Source organism: Drosophila serrata, unplaced genomic scaffold (assembly GCF_035046125.1).
Source record: "Drosophila serrata isolate PLE 108 unplaced genomic scaffold, ASM3504612v1 contig_382, whole genome shotgun sequence".
NCBI classification, from domain to species: Eukaryota; Metazoa; Arthropoda; class Insecta; order Diptera; family Drosophilidae; genus Drosophila; species Drosophila serrata.
The window spans coordinates 1139555-1157834 of NW_028257280.1; the positions used below are offsets into that span (position 1 = coordinate 1139555).

The window sequence follows — 18280 nt, forward strand, 5'->3', positions numbered from 1 at the left end:
TCTTCTAAGCAGTCATGCCCTTTTTCTTGACCACCCTTTTTGGTCCCTGACCCTTAGGCACAAAGTTGTTTTGGCCCCATAAAAAAAGAAGGAAATCATAAACAAATGCAGGCGGACATTAAACTCAGGCACACACTCACATGGCGAACATAAAATGTGGGCACTGATTACATTTGCATACGAGTATTACGTATACGAGCCAGAATATCGATGCAAGGGTTAGAGACAGAGGGAAAGAGAGGGAGCAACGCTCCTGTTTATCCAAGGAATTTAATTTCCAACTTTGACTTTGGCCAGCCGGTGCCATGGCCGAGCAAAGTTCGTTCGCTGCCTGCTGGAAACTTTGTCCTGTGCCGGTGATCTAATAAAAGGACCACGGCGGTGCGATGTGCCATGTGTGTGACACTTGTGGAGCTGGTAACTGGGATTATCCTGCACTGCCGAGTGAACTTTAAATTATGTAATTCAACACATTGCAGGTGGGCGGCATGGAAAACAGGACCAGGACCACATGCAACATGCAACATGCGACGTAAAGCAGGCAGCAACACACACTTACGATGCACGTAGCAAGGACACTGAGAGAAAATGATCCTGTAGGATACATAAACCTAGAAATAAGCTGTGAATTTTAACCTCTCAAGCGGTCGTAGAACCTATTATCATACCAGAACTTTAAAATTAAATACAAAGTCAAGGAAGTCCCTGATTTTCCTCAGTATCCGCATAAATTGAAGCCCTGTCCGCTGTTCGCCATTCGCCGCTCACAGCTCGCTGCTCCTGGTTTCGCCTTTTGTCGATGGATGAATATGCCCCACCTGGGAACCCCGGATCCACGAATTTCAATTAACGTGCCAACACGAACGAGTTGCGCCCTGCGGCGGTGCTCTCGCCCAGCCAATTCTGCACCTTCTCTCCACCTGTTTGATGATACGCAATAAATTTCCCAACAAAACGTAAAGAAAACCATTCAAGAAAAACCAACGAGGAGTCTTAAAATACCCTGTTATCGCTGAATTGCGTAATCCCCTTTGGAATATACATACGTATATATATTGGCAATATATTTTCAGTTTAAATAGCTCTTCCCCCGTTGCACTTTTCAGCTTATTTTTAATCTGAGCAGCGATTAAAGTGTGACAAAGCGAACTCACTCCCACTGAGCACTGATATGCCTTCACCATTATACATTAATTTATATATATTATTATTTTTTCCTCCAAGTGAGGAAAGCGATTTCATCTAAATTGCATTGCGAATGAAAATCATTTATAAGCGTTAAATAAAAACCAAAGACAGAAGACAAATCGCAGCAGCGATATGATTGGATTGTGTTCTTTTGAGAAAAAAGTCGAATAAATGGCAGATAAAGATTTATGTTAAGATGTGTTTTGTGTGGGGAAAAAGCTTATAAAAATGGAAGGTGAAGACAAATAGCTTAGGTAACAAAAGTAGAGGAACCCACAATAGGAGCTGAATTTCAGCTGAATAATAATTAAATATACGATTAAGTTAATACAAAAACTTGGATTTTATATCTTACATAATTTCTTCTCTTCTCTATTTCTTATAGATTTCCTTAACAAATGGTATCAAATATACCAATTGTTAAATAAATATAAAGTGCTAATGAATATATTCTGTATATATTTGCATTTTAACAATAAAATGGAGTACAAAGTATTGTATTGTATTTAAGGAAAATATTTACTCATTACTAATTTTACTAATTTTTTAGATACGCTTTTTAAGGACATTTATGCCATGTAAAAAATAACTACCTAAATAATTAAACTGGAATAAAATGCCTATTAATGCATTTAAAAAAATCCGCTATCTTTTCCAATTTTTAATAAACATTCCATTCAAAATAAAAATAAATACTCTTTTAAAATAATTAAAAAAATAAAAATTGAACTATTTAAATATTAAACTTGAAATGTAAATTATTTAAAGTTAAAACCACTCAGTTTTCCCAGCATTAGTGATTCTATATTCTCTGCTAACCTTCTAAATTCATTTTCCTTGCCTCCAAAAAATGCTGACCACAAATGTTGCCTGCGGGCTTTAAAAATGCCATTTCGATTAGGCCAGAACCATCTTCATCCAAATTAAGACAATATTTGATGGTACTTGGAAAAAGAAAAGCATGATCCTAGAATCGATTTAGATAGGATAACTGAAAATTTAAGCAAAAATGTTTTACTGGGTGAACGAACTCAGTCGCTTGAGGCTGCGTGCTGAGGTGTTGCATGTGCCTCGTTGGGAAAATATATACTTAAAAGGCAAACGTGTGCGGGTGCCAAGCAAACACACATCCTTGGCGGCAAGGACACGCAGCAGGAGCAGGAGCAAAGTCAGGCAAGTCAGGCAGCCAAAGCTTATTTTACAAACGCCAGAAGGCTGACTTGAAAGTGAGCTTAATGGGCGACGTGAGAGGGGAACGAAGCTCCTTTCTCCTTTCTTCCCAGCTATATCCTTCGCATATCCTGCTGCCTGCCAATCTGGGCGTGTGCGCCATATCATTGGATTACGGCGATTATCTTACTCAAATATAATTTTGCACGAATGCCAACCACAATTTCTAAATTTCCCGCGATTATATTTAAGGTGTTTTCTCTCTCTCTCTCTCTCTCTCTCTCTCTCTCTCTTGTGTGACCTCTGTGTGGGCGTAGAAGAGGAGGCGTGGCAGAAGCAGCGGTTGCGTGCCGCTTTTGTGGCTACCGGGTAATCAGCCAGGTAGTCCAGGGGAAACGTACACCGAAAAAAAAGTTTTGTATTAATAGGTTCATTTTTTAAGTTACAAAACTTAATAGGGTCTTATTTTGTGTGTTTGTGTGTATGAAATTAAAATGTAAAAGTAAGAAAGTAAGTTTAACTCTTGCAACTTGCAAATGAATTATAGAATCGGATCGGAAATCGATCATAACTAGGCTAAAATAGATTGTTTTTTATAGGAAAATTTTTTCAAAAATGCAATATTTAAAAAACTCATAGCTACGCCAAAAAAGATTTAATTTTCATTCGGAAAACGTGCCTATGTCAGTTTTTCTCAGGTTATTAACCTGCATACTCAGTTTAAAATTTTTAAAAATTTAATTTTTTTGTCTAATTTTTAACAATTTTAACCCCTTAAAAAATGTTGAAAAAAATTTAAAAATTTTTTTCCTTCGAAGGTAGCTAGATCGATTGTGCTGTTGATGCTGATCAAAAATATATATGATTTATAGGGTCGGAAATGGCTCCTTTACTAAGATTTAAGCTTCTGACTAAAATTAAAATACCCCTCAAGGGTATAATGAATCGTATGTGAATATTTATGATAAATAAAATAACAATTTAGAAAACCACATAAAATAAGAAAATATAGTGATAAGGTAAAGGCACATATGTAAAGTCTTTTAGGAAAATATAAAACTAGCTTCTGGAAACCAAATAAATATCTACTTTTATAGAAAAGCGCCTGAAAAATATTTTATCTGATGAATTTTATTTTGGGATCTCTCAACCACAATAACCACAGTTTGGAATTGAAATTATACTCTCAGAAATCATTAAACTTCAGCTGTTTCTTTATTTTCACCCCTTGCAGAACCTTTCCTTGTTTAAGAAACAACAAAACTTTCAATTATCAATTGTAGTCGTTGTTTCCAATTTAATTCTGAAGCAAATCAAGGCTGTTTGTTATTCTGACTGTGCAGGGTCTGGTCCACAAGTCCACAAGTCCAAAACCAAAACCAAACCGAAACCGAAACCCGGACGAACTACTGACTGGCTATTTACTTTTATGGCTTGTTTGCCAGCTCGTGAAAACTTTTGGCCCACACATGGCCCAAGTGACCCATTAAACGAATTGAAAATGAACAACGCAACCGAACTCGAACTCCAACTCCGACTCCTTTTGTACCACGGCGCGTATGTGTAATAAATTTTGATTGAGTTGCACTGCATTGCAGCTTAGGAGAAAACAGAGTCCTGGGCAAAGTCACATCACATCGAGATTGCTGCGGCGAAAGTTGTGGTCATTGCGGTCCAGCAGATTTCATTGAATCCGAAATCCAGAATCCAGAGAGCACAAAAATCCCAATATGCCACAACTTTGGCCACCCAGAAAACCAGAAAACTTTGGCCATAAGCACAGCCATGAAGAGGCCACAAGTGAAACAAAACCAAAATACAAAAATACACAAAATAAACAAAGAAAGGCACGCCAAAAGAAATAACAAAAGCTTTTCGGCATTTGCCACTCGTGGCCCTTATGGCGGCAACGTGGCGTATACGCAATATGCAATTAACTCGACCATTTCCACTCCGGTTATGCTTCGCTGGCACACAGGTGCAAAGTGAAAATGTTGCCAATTAATGTTAATTAAATTCATATTTGTGCACTTTTTGAAGTCTGTAATTTTGCTTCATTTCCTTCAGTATTTATGGCACCCGAACCAGGGATTAAAAAACGAATATTTTGTGGCAGTGAATATAAAATATTAAAGGAAAGGAATGGTTTGTATTAAAAGTTTAAAAAAGAGTCTTCTATTCTGAAGTTTTCTATTCTAAAGTTTTCTATTCTATTTAAAATACCTTGAGTTTTGTTTTTACTTATTAACTAGATTTTAAGAATAAAAATCCTCACTGTCACCTCAAAAAAGAGTACAATTTATCCACAATTAACATTCAAGATAAAAACTTGTTGTATTTCTAACAAATTTGATTGTTTCAGAAAGGAAAATTGGGGTGGAACGTTGCTTAGAATATGCATTATGCATAAACTCTTGGGCAACTTGCATAAACAGCTTCCCTAAAGTCATTTGCAACCATTGAATTCCCGCTCAGTCGTGTGTATATGATTTTAGCCAGTCAACTACCAAATACCAACTACCATCAGCTGCCATTTTGGCCAACGTAGTTTGTGTTTGCATAATTTTCCACGCACATTTTCCCCGAAATTTGAATTTTTGAATTTTGCATAGTTGCCGCCGAAATGTGAATGTCAAAAATTCATACATATATAGTTTAGCCTAACATTAATGAATTCCTTTTTATAATTTACAACACAATACTAATAATTAAAAGTGCTTAGCTTACCTTCGGTGTGAGATGGTTGTTAGAAAATTGATGAATTGATTCTTTTTGGTGCTATCAAGGAATAAAATATGAGATATTATCGCCCTGCAAGATAAGAAATAGAACGTAAATATTAGTAAGAGAGAGAGATGGTTTTAGTTTTCGGTACAGAAGCAAAATAATGGTAGGGTGTGACTTACAAAATAATAATAACAGATAAATTCAGACTTATTGTATACAAATTACTTTGTATCCTACCGACAACAGTCAGCTAAATTTAAGCAGCTCCTTTAATACAATGAGTTCCACTCCAAACTGAAGGAGGCTTTCCTAGCTCCAAAGTTCACCTCATCACTTAGCCAGACTTATGCACATTTCAACCAGTTTACAGATTCCATAAATGAAAAATAAATAAACAAGAAAGGAAGCTAACTTCGGCACGCCGAAGTTTGTATACCCTTGCAGACAGAACTTCTATGACTAGGAATCCATACAATATAAATTATATATTTGTGTTAAAAAACAATGAAGTAATACTTGCTTTCATTTCATTCACCTATACATATTATATTTGCAGTTTTACAGTCACAGATTTGCATTTTTGCTCCACATCTAACGATCGTTTGTATGGCACCTATATGATATAGTCGTCCGATTTTCATAAAATTTGACAAAAAATTTAAGACTTATATAAAATGGCTATACCTTCAATTTGATGAAAATCAGCTGAAAACTAAAAAAGTTATAAATTTAATTGTATTAATTTCTCGCCCGTTCCTATGGGAGCTATATGATATATTAGTCCGATTTTCATAAAATTTTACACAAAATTTAACAATAATATGAAATGACTATATGTCAAATTTGATTAAATTCAGTGGAAAACTGAAAATGTTATAATTTTTTTTGTAAAAATTTTCCGATCATTTCTATGGCAGCTATATGATATAGTAGTCCGATCCGGCCCGTTCCGACATATATACGAGTGAGAGTATATAGAAGACTAACTGCAAAGTTTCATTCAGATAGCTTCAAAACTGAGAGACTAGTTTGCGTAGAAACGGACAGACGGACAGACGGACATGGCTAGATCGACTCGGCTGTTGATCCTGATCAAGAATATATATACTTTATATAGTCGGAGTTGCCTCCTTCACTGCGTTGCAAACTTCTGACTGAAATTATAATACCTTGCAAGGGTATAAAAATATAATAAATAAAGAACAAAATCGGAAAAGAAAACGATCATAGGGCCAAGATGGGGAAGTAATTTGTACTCTGGAGAAGATACAAGTCTTAAACTAGATAGAACAACATTTCGGACAATGAGAAGTATCTGAAGAACAAGATCAGGATCCAGAATAGGATGCATTGAAGCCAGAAATACATTTACATATATCAAATAAAAAATCGACAAGGAATGGGTATTATTTCCACTCTTTCTTCAAATGCATTCATAGATACTTGTCAAATGCCTCAAGGATAAGACATGGATTATTGGGCATTTTCAAACCATTCTGCTTAATTAATTGTTTATTACATTGTCAATCCGATGTCAAGTGCAGAGGCAATCAATGGTATTAAGGCTTAAGTCAAAGTCCCAAAGGGGAAGCCAAAGTCGAAGCCCCGCAGAAATCAGGTAGCGATAAATGACCAATATAATGCGCACAAATTAACATGCCATTCATCTTCCGACCTTTCAGATTCCGATTGCAAGAGAGACCAGTTAATGGCAGGGAAAAATCTCAGAGCAATCGGACCCTCAAAAAAACAAACACATGGATACGGGTCGTATGTGTAATATATATATAATATATATCGGGGAAAACCAAGGGCAATGCATAATTCATTTTAAGCACCACTTACCGTTATGAGGAACGGCCCTGCTGGCGATTTAAGTGCGAGTTTAATGCCTTTAATACGTCATTTTGGGCCCACAAGCGGAGCTTCTGCCGCCGCTGACCCTGATTTATGGTGCGTATACTTGATGTGGCCGCTAAAACCGCACAAACTGCCTGCCAAAAACTTCCTTCTCCACAACAACATACATCTCTAAAACTTCAAAAACAGGAACATAAAGAGAGGAGCACGCTGTGTACCGGCCATTATTAAATTTTATAAAATTTCGATGCGTCTGCATTTCAATTGGACCTATAAACTGTTTAAGGTCTCCCCCGACGGGGTCATAAACTTTCCCCGGTCGAATTGCGAATATATTCAAACCAGAAGGGATAGCTTTGTGTATATATTTTAGGACAAGCACAATTTAATTTATCAAAGTCATAAACTTTACAATGGGCAAAGCCGCAGAATGCGTCATAAAGGCCAAGAGGATTGGCACAAACTGGAGCTTAGATTCAGGTTTTTTTCTTATTTTGGCAGACAGTTTATTTACTCACCAACATGTTGGTGTCTCAACAAACACGGAAATGTGTCTAAGAGTATTTTCAGAGATATATCTCTATGGGTTTTCATGGCAGTATTATGAGGGAGCTTAGCTGTTTCTAATAAATAGATTATTCTTTAAATCGTTGAATGTATGTTGATAGAATTAGGAGTATTGATTCTGATGTTACGATAGCTTAAATATTGTATAAAAAGCGAGAATGATTCAATGATTCATTATGTTTTTAATTCGAAATAATTACTAATATTTCCATGATGCTTGTCTGCCCATTTCAAAATTAAATGTTCCCCCACTTACTGAATCAAAAAAGCATTTTCCTATTTATATTTCTGTTGTTACAATTAAATTAACTGGTACATTGAGTGTTATAAAAACAAACCATTACTTTATAAAATGATATTTATAAATACATAAGCCCAACTATAATTAAGCCATGCAAATCATCAAATATCGCAGAATAATTACTGCCTATTTGGTGTTTGATTTATCGCATTTTTCTAGTAAAAACCCACCGGGAAATAGAGAGTACAAAAATGTAAAACATTCTCTATACGCTTAACCTGAATTAGAGACGAGACTCCCCTGACCGTTTAGCTACCGGGACTGCCGGTGGAAAATCTGTGAAAATGTTTTTAGTGCCGCACGGAAATTCGATTACCAAACGTTTGATGTCCATTCAGGCCATGTGTCCCATCCCGTCCCGTCCCCTCTCGTCCAATTAGAGACCCACTAACGATTCCTTTTAGGCCAAAAACCAGGGAACCCGAATATGTCAGAAACAACAACAAGAAAAATTGGGGGAATATAGAAATAAAACAAGCGCGGTCAGAGCAGGACAGGCGAAGGGGAAAACAAAAATTCGCATTTTATGTCGCTTAGTCAAACACAAACCGAAAATCTGTTTATATGTATATCGCTCAATGTTCGGAGGGGGATTCCCCCAACTATATTATATAGGCTTAGGCGCTGCTGTGGTCGATTCAAGTTTATGCCATTTAAGCACAATTTTCCCCTAAAATGGGAACCCAACTCTCTCGCATAAAATGCGGCAATAATAATGCTTTTCGGGGCTTTACTGGTGAAAGGTAACGCGCTGGCATATATCATCATCTCCGAGTGTGTGTGTGTGGTGTGTGTGAGTGTGTCTATAATTTATGCAACGCCGAATTTTCATGGCTCATCCCCGGGACTCGAATTTTGAGTGAAGCAGAAACCAGGAGCCATGAGCCATGAGCTGCCTGCCTGCCGGAAATCAACAAAAATTTATTGAGCATAAATTCAAAGCCTCGTTCAAATGCTCCGGTTCGGCCTTTTGTTTATGGAAAGCGTTTTATGGGATTTTAAATTGATTTTATTTCCATTCGTACTCTCATTTATTTGGCTCTGATTTCCCTTAAAGCTTCCTGTGGCATCTCCCCAATTACATGGCCATCCAAATGAAGAGATTGCGATGGATTGGAGATGGAGCACAGCTGTTGCTTTTGTTCACAGCACAGCATCCCCCCGGAATGATGATTGGCAGGAGGAGGTGGAGCAGGAGGATGACCTACCAGGTGCTTCAAGTCCCAGTCCCAGTCTCAGTCTCAGTCCCAGACCCCGTCTCCATTTCCCGATTTCTTTTCCCGTTGTCATTTTCCCCGATGCTGATGCTCGTCATTCAATGGACATTCAATGAAATGTTTTATTATTGACAGAGACACACACAGAGAGAGAGAGAGAGAATGAGAGAGATTCCCGGCATCTTATCGCACTTTGACCACACCCACACAAGATTCCATCTCTTAACACGCAAAAGAAAAATCCTGAAAATTGTCATCTTCACTTGGAATTAAAAAAATTGTGATTAAGTCCAAGACGATGGAATTATGGACATGCCAAAATTGTTAGAAAAAATATTATTACTTTTACAGTTTTTAACATATATTTATCTAATTTGATTCAAAGCTATCTTTAATATTATAGAACTTCTCTTTTAGTTTTATGGAAATCGGAATACTAGAGAATACCAGAGAAACGGTTGTTAAATCTTTATATATCTTTCAACAGAGAATTACGATGATCCGTTAGTATCAATGAACATTAAGTAACTATGATCAGTAAGCAGTAAGTAACTCTCAACAGTAAGTATCTGCACCCAGAAAGTAACTATGATCAGTAAGTATGTATCTATGAGCAGTAAGTAACTTTAAACACGAAGTATCTATAACCAGTAATTAACTCTGAATAGTAATCGTCTTTGACCAGTAAATGAACTATGATCAGTAAATAACTTTGACCAGTAAGTAACTATGAATAAATAATTAACTATAACAGTAAGTATTTATGATAAGTAAGTAACAAAAATCAGTAAGTAACCAGTAAGTAACTCTGAAGAGTTAGTATCCATGAACAGTAAGTATCCATGAACAGTAAGTAACTATGATCAGTAAGTATCTATGATCAGTGAGTATGTATGATCAGTTAATAACTTTGAACACTAATAACCAATGACTTGCAACTTTTGTAACACAACACATTCCTGTGACTTGGCCGGCAGAAGACACTTCGTTCCGGGGATGTTAGAACAAGTTGGGAATCATATGCACATGCACCGATGTGCGAGATTTGTTTTGGTCAAATTTAAAGGCAAGCTATTATAAACTATGTAGTTATTCGTCTATATAATTTTACTAGTATATAAGTCAGAGCATAGCGAATCGGTGGACTACATATAAATACATACATACATACATATATGTATATAGCTGCCATAGAAACGATTAGAAGATTTTAAGAAATCAAATTATAACTTTACAGTTTTCAACAGATTTTTATCAAATTTATCAATAACTATTATATATTAAACTAGAATTTTGTGTAAAATTTTATGAAAAGCGAACGACTATATCATATAGCTGTCATACAAACGATCGTTAAAAATAGAGAAAAATACAAAACTGTGAATGTAAATTTGTAAATATTAGATTTAAAAATTAAAGCAGACATTACTTCATAGTTTTTCAACATAAATATATAACTTATATTCCATTAATTCCTAGTAATCGAATATTTATAAACTTCGGCGTGCCAAAGTTAGCTTAATTTCTTATTTTAGTTAATAAATTTCTAATATATTTTTCCCGGTGTACGCCCACGACTTTCTCGCTGTGTCCCCGCCCTGTCCATTTTGGTTTTGTCCTTTTGTTCATCGCTCGGCTGTCGCTTTCAGTTCTTTCGCTGCTGCTGTGCTACAAAATTGGGTGCGATAATATCTAATCATTACTTATCATTATTGGCTATGCTCTCCCACTTCCCCAAAAGGCGGTCCCCTTGTTTGTCTTTTTTTCTCCCCTGGCTAATGGGGGCGTACCTTCCAAGTTCCTCCACGGACTGTCGTCCTGCGGCTGTCAGACAATCCTGCTGCCCGCTCTTCTCCTTACCGCCATCCCAGACCATCGTCGCCCAACGATTACCGAACAAATTAAATTAGTGAAAATGCCGAAACGAGGAAGCGGCAGAAAGGCTAAGGCAAGGAAAGGAACCAGGTGAGACAATCTAATTGCAGGTGTGGGTGTTGTTAGTTGGGCTGCGGCTGGGGTGAGTGCGTGTCTGTCTGTCCGTGGGGGACATATGTTAAATCTGCTAAAAATGCGAGCAGGTGTCGGCAGCCAATTGGCCTCTGGGGTCAGGTCCTTGCTGCGTCCTGTCCTCCGTCCGACCCGTTCCATCTTAAACAAGCTAATTAGGTTTAATGGCCAGAGACCATTTAGTCGGACGAAGCTGGTGGTGCCTGTCAAATGCCAAAGGGGTTTCCCCCAAAGGACAATCGTAGGTCAAGGGTTAGAGGCAGAGTTCAGGGAGTAGTTGCCGGCTGTCTGTCCTTCAATTGGTTTACCAGAAAAGTTAATTAGTCATGTGCCTGTCGTTCGTTATTTAAATTGCTCCAGAAAATGGTAAAAAGAAAGGACTAATGTCGGAACGGGAATAAAACAATTTCTTACCTATATAATAAATATTATTTAATACTTTAGATTTTTTAAAGAAAAAAAAAAGAACGGTTCAAGGATGTTATGAAATGCTGAACTCAAGATTTAACAAATCTGATATATAAGATTAGCCTACTTATAAGATTATTCACTTTATTGGCAAGCGTAAATAAATTCTACGCAACATATATAAAGATTCACTAAGGGGAAAAACCCGACTAAAAGCTTTTAGTTCAAAAAGCTTTTCCTGGAAAAGAATACCACGAATATTTAGTTCAATTTAAACTCCAACCAACATTACCACCAACTATACAATAAATGAAAGAGGTCTTGGACAGTGAGTCCTTTATTTATTTCCTACACATTACCCTACATCCTTGAGCTGTCTCCCAAGAGACATGAGGACCTCGACATAGACCTCTCACAGGCAACGAACCCAAGGTGAATCGATCAAACGTTGCCTTTTGGCATGGCAGCAATATGAAATCAACAAAAGCGGAATTAAAGCAGGTCAGCAAACTGAGAGTGAAGGAATGTTTCAGAGTCCCAGCAACCTCGCAACGGCAATGAGTGCCAACAAAATCTTCCTGCGCTACTATCCGCCAGGTGGGAAAGGTCATTAAACTGACGATTTTTACGCTATATTAATTTATTCTCTGCTTAAATCGTAGGTCTGGCAATTAACTATCGAACAACCAAGGGCAAGGAGAGGCTTCGTCACTATGATCTTCTTGACCTAGATAGCAAGTAAATTTCTTGAGATACTTTATAATCTTATATTTCCTAAGCTCCCTTTTAAGGACCAACATAGAACCCCTGGCCGACAGGATTCTCCTGCAAACTCTAGCAGAGGCTGAAGAGGAGGAACAATCTTCCACTAACCAAGAGGACGAGGAGAAATCCCTAATGCCACCCTGCCCCGCCAGCGGAAGGGTGGAAAATGCCCAAAACACATTCAGCGCCTTGAAGCAGGCTCTGGAAAAACTGCAAAGAAAACTGCGCGAGCCTGTGAAAAAGAAATTCTATCTACACAAATGCCACAATTCACACATCCTGCCGCTGACCAATGTGTGCTTCGATCGGAGTGGCGAACGCTGCCTCACTGGGAGCTATGACCGCACCTGTCATGTGATCAACACCCAAGAGGCAGAGGTGGAGCACATTCTCACAGGACACGACAATGTGGTCTTCTCTGTGGGCTTCAATCAACCGCACTGGTGAGTTTAGCAAAGAAACTTATCAGGAACAAAGAATCCTTTCAGTTCCAGTTCCTCTCTCCTAAGTTCCTAGTCATTCGCTGTAAAAGAGAAGTGAAACCATCAATTATTATCAAAATCAGTTGAAAACATTTCACGACCTTTTGTTTTATTAAAAGAATGTCAAGGAAATAACTCAGCCGAGAACCATCCTGCGAGGAGAACAAAGTGGAAACGATCTTCCAATAATTCCTCTCTCCCTTAGCGATAAAATCGTAACCGGCTCCTTTGATGGCACTGCCAAAGTTTGGTCCGCCAGCAGTGGCCAGAACCTATGCACTTTCTACGGACACACCGCCGAGCTGGTGGCTGCCGAATTTCATCCGTTGCACACCAATGCCATAGCCACCGCCTCCATGGACGGAACAGCACGCATTTACGACGTGGAAACGGCCCAGGAACTGCAGACACTGACCCATCATAGAGCCGAGGTAATAGCTGCCCGATACAATCGCGATGGGCAGATGCTGCTCACAGGATCCTTCGATCACACGGCAGCTATATGGGATGTGAGGAGCAAGAGGTGAGTGCAGTTTGGAACTCTATTCAGCAAAGTTAAGGCTCAGGGGAATCTTTATCCGCAGCCTTGCTCATCAGTTGCGGGGCCACAGTGCCGAACTCTCGAACTGCGTGTGGAACTTTAGTGGCTCTCTGATAGCCACTGGCTCCCTGGATTACACAGCTCGGATCTGGGACATACGGAGGTTGGATCGGGAACTCCAGCTGGCTGCCAAGCACAGTGACGAGGTCCTGGACGTCAGCTTCGATGCGGCAGGCAGACTCTTGGCCACCTGCAGCAGCGATTGCACGGCGAGGGTGTGGAACGTTGAAGGATCCTCGGAGCAGATGGAGATGCTCTCCCTGATGGCTGGCCACACGGATGAGGTGTCCAAGGTGTGCTTCAGTCCCAGCGGCTGCATGTTGCTCACTGCATCGGCGGACAATACCGCGCGGCTGTGGCTCACGGACACTGGACAGTGCTCCCAGGTCCTGGCCGGGCATGAGGGCGAGGTCTTTAGCTGCGCCTATAGCTACACGGGAGATGCTATCCTCACCGCTTCCAAGGACAATACCTGTCGCTTTTGGAGGTGATACGATTGGTATACGGTTCAGCTGAACGACGATAATTAAAGGCGATGTTTTTCTTGGTTTTTTTTTTGTATATTTTTTTTATCAACATTTACTACAAACTCGAGCGTAATTTTGCTTTTCTCTCTTAAGATTTTTCATCACCATCATCAACTTGCTTTGCTGGCTCTTATAAATTAATAGTTTTTAGCTTTTCATTTCTCGTTTCTTTAAGATCTCGGACATTATTGTGGATTTGCTTTGCTTACTTTAGGCTTTCTTTAGGTATTACTTTCTCTCTTCGTAGATAGTTACAGGTTCTTGTTTGGTTTTTCTTTTCCCATTTTTTTTCTTTCTTTTCTTGCATTCTTTTACTTTGTTTTGTTTTTAACATTTTTTGTTTACTTTACAATTATTAAGTTTCGCACTCCATCTCTCACACACATGTACAAAAAAGGTGAACAAAAGTGTGCTTCTTCTTCGGGGTAACAAACATTTTACAAACTTACAAGGAAATCTGCTTCCGCTTCCGCTTGGTTTCGGAATCAATATAGTTAATACAGTTTTATATTTTGAAATAATATTAAATTAAAGTTCATCAAACACACGAAAATCGCGAAAAATCGTTTCGCTTTCCAAATATTGATGTCGCGCTCTTCACGTTGTCAAGAGAAGAGTTTTCTGTATGATCGATGAGGAGATGACGGAACGAATGGTGCACACAGAGGGTTAGGTAGGACATTTACATGGTTAGACGATGGTTTCGGTCCATTTTGGACCTTCGATCAGTGTTGCAGTAATCATCTGATGGGTGTGGTGGTGGTGCTGCTGCTGGCTTTGAGCCAATTCCAACTTTAATTTCAATTCCAGTTCTGGTTCTCTGAGTTCTGTGCTTACAAAGGTACGGCTCTGTTCTGGATCTCTCCTTTATTAATCTTAGAGTTGTGGTGTATTGTGGTGTACTGTGGTGTATTGTGGTGTACTGTGGTGTTCTGGTGGTGAGTTGTTGGTTGTTGTTGTTGTGGCGTCTGTTTGTATATTGAGTTTTAGGACTTGAGGCTTCGTACAAACTAGAAATGTATTGTAATGCTTATTTGTTATTATCATTATTTAGTAGGTTTTTTCTTTTGTGTTTTTATCAAAGTAGAAAACTGTTTGGTGTGTGTTCTTTCTTGTTATTTTTAGTTTGTTTCCTTCGTTCATGTTGCGTGTGGCTCTTCTGCTTTCTTTTAACTGGTTTGTATTGTTTTGTTTGTGTTTCTTTTTTCGACTGCGAACCTAATGCGTTGGACTCTGCAAGATATATAACAAAGAGCAAACAATTATAAACAATGATGGGGGCGGCAGTAAAGTTAGACACTCTCGCACACAGCGGATGGAGCAGAAGATACAGATACAGTTGGTAGAAGAAAAGATGATAGTAAAACGTGCAGACATGCATCTTGAAAATCAAAGACAATAAACACAAGAAACTATGCGAACAGAATAGAAACAGAATGAATGAATGGACATCGATGGAGTGAAGAGGCAGGCAGCATGATTTGATTTTTCGCCTTACATTTAGCATTATGTGAAGCAGAGGAGGATGGTTTTAAATTAACTTTTGCTCTCTTGTTGGTTGGTTGGTTGGTTGGTTGGTTTGTTGGTTGGTTGGTTGTTTGTTTGGTTTTAAAAATGAACAGTTAGCAAATACAAAACTCATATATCATCATATGCATACAGCTAGAAATAAAGAAGAGAATAAACAAGGTAGCCAAAGGTTAAATGTTGCGTAGGTGACGACAGTGATTAATGACGACGTGTTTCGAATGGGACTGCTAGCTTAAGTTATAACCAAAAAATATCTTTCACCTGATTCTATTGCCGATTGAACCATATAGTATTAACTAAGAAGCAAAACTCAAAAGGCTATTAATAATAATGATAGCAAAAAGCGATAATAATAATAATGTGTGTGTGTTAAAAGCGCAGCTGTTCGAGACCGATTATAGATTATAAAAAATATTTCTTACTTCACATGGTCGATCCGGAAACTCCTGCTTGAATGTGCGCTCGATAACGTGATACTTGGACTGCAGGCCGCCACCCGGTGGAAGACCCTCGATGTCGTCTCTGTTCTGCAGACACTTCAACAGATCCACATAGTCAGTCACCTTGCTAGACTCTATCTCGTCTGCAAACAAGATGGGAGAGACACAAAGGGTTATAACAAATCGAATTCCAGAATAGCATCAGTTCTTAGCTTACGAGACTTGTAAAATAAATTGAGTTATATACAATAAATGGTTGATAATACAAAAATACAAATTTGGATTACATAGTTAAGCTACTTCAAAAGCAATGCAATATTTATATATATATATATATATAGATAGATGAGAACAACGCTTCATATTGTTTAATATTAACAAAAAAAACGATAATTTGTGTGGCCATCTCAAGCTTCTTGTTTTTAAATCGAAACCATAGGTTCATGTTTAGCAGAATATGCATATTAAAAGCTTTTAGAGTCCATTTAAATATTATTAATATAGTGATTAAAATAGAACAAAATATTTTGATAAATACATATTTGAGACGAATAATAAATATTTTTAACAAAATTAATATATAAAAGGCTTCAAAAAAGCTTGTACTTTTATATCCTTATTCAAATAAAACAAAATTCAAATAAAAAATTAGCAAAGACTTCGAAAAAGGTATGTCCATCTCAAGGAAAACTCCGATATCATATCAAAAATATATCGAGAGATATTATCGACATATTTTAAACATCAATTTATATATCGACTTTCATATCAGTCTCAATATATATCGAAATTTGTATCAATCCTTATTTCGAATATTCAAATTTTTAAACAATTTACAGAAAACATTTCAATGTGATTTCAAGTGGTAAAGACTTAAAACTCGTTGCCGTGAATAAAGGCGAGGGGACATCATGCACTTTCGATAATCTATTGGATTTTTTGGATTGTGTGTGGATCTCTTTGCACAATACAACTTTCGTTTAACAGATAACAAAATCATTGCGGGCGGGGTCGGGGGTAAAAAAAAAAAAACAAATCAAAATCAAAAACCAAATCAACCGATAAGATAAACGATAACAGAAATAATGACAAAGTGTGACTTTTGGAAAGTTACAAAACTACAAAATTATAGACGTACCTTATGCTCACTCACATCTTAAATTTGTATTTGCTTTCTGTTTCTGTTTCTTTCAATTGACTCGCGCATTTCGGCAAAAATATTGTGTTTTGAAAATTGGAATCTTGAAGAAGTCGAGGCGCCCGAACAACGACAGCGGATGGCTAAAACGTCTCTTTTATTTTCGAACTAGGCTCTTTGGGAACTCAATAAAATGGTACAAAATAGAGTATAAGTTAACGGAAAAGGATATGATACATGTCTTGTATAAAATGATCGTTCTTGGGGAAATGTGTGATTAAGAAAAATAAAAAGGCAAAGCGAATGGGAAACTGATAGAACTGGAATCAAATAGAACAGCAGACAAAACACTTTTGGCTTTTTTGGCGAATCTTTCGTTCAAGATCTTATATTTTTCGACTCGGTTTTCATCTGTGTGTCGTGTATTATGTGACAATTACACATTCTTGGCTCCAAAAGTTCACTTGGGGTACAAATCAGAGCTCGCAAATAACAGTTGAAGTATTAATCACTCCCGTTAAGTAATAATTAAGGTCTTTCTCTATATATGATGTTATTAAAAGAGTGTACCACAAGGTGTTCAACTGAGAGAGCACTCTATCGAAGATCAAACCCTTATTCACGAGCTCTGGTACAAATGTATATATAAATATATCAGGGGAATATTGCTTAGATTGCGTGATCGTTTTGCGTAAAGTAAATCGTGTTTGCCTTTCGTTAACAACAAGCACAACATTTGTTGGTGAGCATAAGGTTTACAATATTATATTCTTTTTTTGTTTTAACCTACGTAATACATACATAACACATTCAAAACCCTCTTTGGCTAGACCATTCTATTCTAAGCTAAGTAGTTTCGTCTGGACATTTCGAGTATTTGTCACCATGGGTTAATTATTTAGCTAGGCTTAAGGGCTAAGTAAACTCGTTAATTGTTTAATTTTTTAGCTACTGTGACCTACTTGTGGTGGGCAAGGGCAATGCATGCTCTACTTTACTAATCGAGTTTAAAGTATTTTGTCTATATATCAACAAGGTCACGTCTGACAAAAATCCACTTTGGTGTTTCAAAATACTGAAGTCTACTGGAGATTCCACCTCCTTGGAGATCCCTAGTGCCTTTATTGCTTTGTATACGAAGATCTTGAGTATGTATTGCTTTATACACATAAATCCAGGTAATACTTCTTGCGATTTAATAAAATATATGCTTTTCTTTGTTGATTTCCTGCTTCATTGATTTACAAATCTATCTACAAACGAATCTTCTCTGAAGATACTAGTATTATCCGCAATCTGATAATTATCAGATAATTCTACCTTTAGTTTACATCAATTCCGAGTGTTTGTTG

The 18280-nt window shown here is 37.6% G+C and overlaps 2 protein-coding genes across 5 annotated transcripts in view; one reads left to right on the top strand and one right to left on the bottom strand.

The window, feature by feature from the left end:
• The window catches only part of alph (protein phosphatase alphabet), a 35404-nt gene that overhangs the window by 13286 nt on the left and 3838 nt on the right, over positions 1 to 18280 (bottom strand). Inside the window, exons 4-6 of one of the 4 annotated variants that reach the window (XM_020955457.2) lie at positions 15773 to 15933; positions 15319 to 15482; positions 13832 to 15053 (exon numbers count right to left, since the gene is read on the bottom strand). In XM_020955457.2, coding sequence (XP_020811116.1) covers positions 15459 to 15482; positions 15773 to 15933 — 185 coding nt within the window. In that variant the 3' untranslated portion in view covers positions 13832 to 15053; positions 15319 to 15458. Of the gene's footprint in view, positions 1 to 5085; positions 5170 to 9274; positions 9293 to 13831; positions 15054 to 15318; positions 15483 to 15772; positions 15934 to 18280 lie in introns of those variants that run through there. The other 3 variants (XM_020955456.2, XM_086840080.1, XM_020955458.2) reach the window with 3 other exon arrangements.
• Positions 11489 to 14307, top strand: LOC110186318 (uncharacterized). The gene is made up of 5 exons (XM_086840088.1): positions 11489 to 12042; positions 12108 to 12183; positions 12237 to 12653; positions 12898 to 13215; positions 13277 to 14307. The coding sequence occupies exons 1-5, from the start codon at positions 11970 to 11972 to the stop codon at positions 13782 to 13784; spliced, it is 1392 nt and encodes a 463-aa protein (XP_086696214.1). The 5' UTR covers positions 11489 to 11969; the 3' UTR covers positions 13785 to 14307.

Excerpts from the sequence above, each read along its gene's own strand:
- LOC110186318 (XM_086840088.1), top strand. The coding sequence starts at position 11,970 with ATGTTTCAGAGTCCCAGCAACCTCGCAACGGCAATGAGTGCCAACAAA. Across the intron at positions 12,043-12,107 it reads CCTGCGCTACTATCCGCCAG|GTCTGGCAATTAACTATCGA; the intron begins GTGGGAAAGGTC and ends CTTAAATCGTAG. Across the intron at positions 12,654-12,897 it reads GGCTTCAATCAACCGCACTG|CGATAAAATCGTAACCGGCT; the intron begins GTGAGTTTAGCA and ends TCTCTCCCTTAG.